Source organism: Condylura cristata, unplaced genomic scaffold, assembly GCF_000260355.1.
Source record: "Condylura cristata isolate star-nosed mole 26May11 unplaced genomic scaffold, ConCri1.0 scaffold00052, whole genome shotgun sequence".
Taxonomy (NCBI): domain Eukaryota; kingdom Metazoa; phylum Chordata; class Mammalia; order Eulipotyphla; family Talpidae; genus Condylura; species Condylura cristata.
Genome location: NW_004567153.1, coordinates 90396 through 94189, shown reverse-complemented (window position 1 = coordinate 94189; position 3794 = coordinate 90396). Strand labels below are relative to the sequence as shown.

At 53.8% G+C, this 3794-nt stretch overlaps 1 protein-coding gene across 1 annotated transcript in view; it reads right to left on the bottom strand.

The window, feature by feature from the left end:
- Positions 1 to 1761, bottom strand: part of MYLK4 (myosin light chain kinase family, member 4) — a 65577-nt gene extending 63816 nt beyond the window's left edge. Inside the window, exons 1-2 of the mRNA XM_012734283.1 lie at positions 1746 to 1761; positions 1376 to 1502 (exon numbers count right to left, since the gene is read on the bottom strand). Of these exons, the coding sequence (XP_012589737.1) occupies positions 1376 to 1502; positions 1746 to 1761 (143 nt within the window). The remainder of the gene's footprint in view (positions 1 to 1375; positions 1503 to 1745) is intronic.
- Positions 1762 to 3794: the final 2033 nt, after the last annotated feature.

Sequence of the window (3794 nt, the reverse complement as noted above, 5' to 3'; positions counted from 1 at the left end):
GTGTGTGTGTGAGAGTGTGTCAGTGCTGAAACACAGCATGGGAGCTACTTAAGTAAGTAATAAAGAATGAGCAAAAGGAGAAACCCTGGATTTGACTGTATACGAGTAATCGTGATCCTAGTTTTGAGAATCGTTTGTCATTCGTGACTTAACGGCGTGTGCACAGTGGCTCCCAGGCACATCATTCGCAAGTCGGATTGATTTGTTAGCTTTACTTGATGTCAACACCATGCTCTGTGGATGTAGACCTAGCTTATTATGGAGCTTTTGCTAAAAGCTTTTGAAATTCTATACTCTTATGGTGGTTTAAACATCCTCTGGAAGTAATAGAATGAGAAAAGTCCTTTGGAAACAGAATAAAAGGAAAAGTAGAAGAACTGAGTGAATAAGACGTTGTGGACCAGTGGAGTCATGTGGAAAGCAACCTGGGTTTACCTTAAAAAAACGAAAAATGGAAATACCAGATGACCTAGCCACCCCCTCGTGGGCGTCTAGCCAAAGAATCTGAAACCGACCACACAAAATCCGTGTTCCACAATGCTCCTGGCAGCATGATTTGCAATAGCTTGCACGTGGAAGCAGCCTACATGCCCAGCGACTGAGAACTGGATCAAGAAGATGTGGTCTGTCCACACTACGGAAAACTATTCAGTCACAACAAAGGATGAAATGGAGCCATTTTCAACAAAATCACAAAAGTTTGAAAGAATTATGGGTCGTCAAGCAAGTCCGAATGATAACAAATAGGGGCATTTCCAGAGCAGATAATTCGATGATATAAATAGTTTAAAAGCCAGTGCTATAAATATACATCCTGAGGGCACTGGGGATAAGAGCGCAGGGGAGAAGAAAGGGTTGAAGGGAGAAAAAAGACATTAAGTACCAAGGAAAAAAGTAGACTGTGTGGCAGCTTAGTAGACTCAATATTTTTTGTAAATAGAAGACAGTTAAAAATAAGTCCAGTGGTGGGAAAATACGTGTAATAAAACACCCAGTTATGGGCAGAAGAAGAAAAAGAACAGGAGCATTGGCATTAGTCAGTGCACGTTGGTAAACGTATCGGTGAGGTTCCCCGTGCGACTGGAGAGTCACGACTCTAAGAGGCAGAAATTGCACATCAAGCCCTCAACACAGAGCTTCAGTGTCACCAGAATGTCGCCAGAGTATCTGACGTTCAGGGTAAGTTCTGTTCCAGGTACATGGCAAGGGTTTCTACTCTGCTCAGCTCTGCTAATCCTCTGGAAGAGAGCAGGGGTAAAAGAGAAGGGTGCACAGAGAAACGAAGGGCGAGCTTTTCTTTTAATGATCCCTGAAGCATGGGAGCGGACCTCGAGGGGGGTTCGCTGTGTCCGCAGCGGAAAGGTTCTCTGCACACCTGAGACAGCCGCGCTCCTGGACAGCCTGCACCTGCCCACTGCCAAGCTGCTGGCACCTGCCGAAGCGGCAGGCGACGGCGTCTGGCACCGTGGCCTTGGCAGTGACTGGCTGGTCAGCATCTGTATCTGGGATTCGTGCGCGAACGTCGGTTCCCTCCAGACAGGGCGTTTACCGCTGACATCCTCGGTCCTTGGCCATTCACAAAGAACGTGCGTGAAGCACCAGGCTGCTGGCCTGCCCGCAGCCACAAGCAGCAGCTGCAGAGACCCACATCACAGCGAGGGCGGACGAGCCGCCCAGGTGCTCCCTTCGGAGTCTCCGAGGAGCAGCGTCCCCGGCTCCTGTCCCAGACGCCCCCTGATATTTACCTTCCATCGCAGACATGGCCGACCACCAGCTACCACCAGAGCAATTCTTCCTCGACACTTATGTCGCAGGGCTCACCCTGGGGCACGAGGGGTTAAAGCGCAGCGCTGTGAAGCTGTCCGCAGCCACTGCAGCCCGAGTTCCATCCCCGGCCAGGGAGGGACCCCCATGACACAGGAGACCTCGCCTGTCTCCCCGCTGCTCCCCTCGGCAGTAGGTCTGCCTGTTCTGCTCCCCGCTCTGTCTCTGGTGAATCCTCTCACCGCCCCTGAGCCTCTGGCCTGTACCTCAGCTCTGTATGTATCAATAAATAATTTTTTTAAATGACAATTCGCAGCCTGCAGCAGGAATGTAGAACTATCTTCCATGGTGTTGGGCGTCCGTTACGCCCGCATCACTGGGAAAGCTTCTGCGCCAGCAAGGTGGGGGCAGCCGTGCCTGACCTGTCAGAACTGTCAGGAGAAAGATGGCCGGCGTGCTCAAGAGTCGCATGCGCTAGAATGAAGGCATGGGTAATGGGAGAGCCTCACAGAGTCCCACAGGGGTTCATGCTGAGCACAGGGGCTGAGGGGGGCTGACAGCCAGTGGGGGCTCCCTTGGCAGCAGGTACAAGCTAGTGCTTCCCTTTGGCTACCGCTCTGGTCGTCACCATGGCTGTCTTCCCACCTCTCACATGAGGCAGCCTCTTGGTTAAATTCAACTACTGGTCAACGATCAAATCTCCTCACTGGGTCTAGGGCCCCGCCTTGCAGAGGTGAGGACACCAGAGGACTATCCGGCAAGGTTTGCTTGTCCCCAGCCCTGACCCACACCCATCCCAGGGGGAGTTCGAGTCCAGCCACTTCTGCCTCCGCGCAATCATGTCCTGTAGGTTTCTCCGGACTTCACGCCCAAAACCATCCATCGAAACCATCGTTGTTAAGAAATGTGTGTCTCGGGGCCCTCCCTGATGGCACAGTGGGTTAAAGCACCACATTATGAAGCTCTCTGAAGCCACTGCAGTATGAATTCAATCCCTGGCCAGGGAGCTGACCCACACGGCGCGGCAGACCTCTCCTGGCCTGCCCGCTGCTCCCCTCAGCAGTGGGCTTCATGGATCTGCCTGTTCTGCTCCCCGCTCTGTCTCTGGTGAAGCCTCTCACCCACCACACCTCTGCCCTGTACCCCAGATCTATAAGCATAAATAAATAAATCTTTAAAAAAAAAAAAAGAAGAAGAAGAAGAAAGAAATGTGTTTCCTGATTGATGTAGTCCCACACTATGAAAAGCTGGAGGGTCCTCGAAAGACTAGAAATGGACATGCCATATGACTCCGGGACCCCACTTCTAGGAATCTACCCAAAATACATCAATCCGAAAGGAAACCTGTGCCCCCGCGTTCAGAGCAGCGCTGTTGGCCACAGCCAAGACATGGAAACCACCTACATGCCCCAAACTGATGAGTGGGTGGAGAAGATGTGGCATGTAGCGGCGAGGGAGTACTACTCAGCCATCAAAAAGGTAGCACTCGGCCCTGTGCTGCAACATGGACGGAGCGGAAGGAAAGATGCTGAGGCAAGTCAGGAGGGAAAGATCGACTATCAAATGGGCTCACTTCCAGGAGGGACACGGAGAAGCTGACCGGGGAGGGCGGGCGGGAACTCCGAGCGGGCGAGGGGCGGGGGAGCTCCTGGGGCAGTGGGGGTGGGCACGCTGCCACGGCGCACGGGCACCTTAGTGCGAAGTGGCGTCAAATACCGCACAAAAACGAACAACGGTGTGCGAAACAAAGTTGTTCTCTTGAAGAACGAGCGGCTTCTTCCGCCGGTTCCCCTCCCGCACCCCACTCCCAGGCGGCGCCCGGCCGCGCCGTCGCAGCGCCTCTCTGGCTGCAGGCCCCCCAGAAAGTCGCTTCACTGAACCGCCCCTGAGAAGACTCAGCCCGGGGTGCAGCACGTTTTGCAGCATCGACTCGTCGACCTAAGCCGTTCCGAGCACCCACGTGGCCGACAGTGCGGCCAGCGCGTTTCCCAGCCCGCGCCGACGCCGCCGGCCCCAGCGCGGAGGGACTG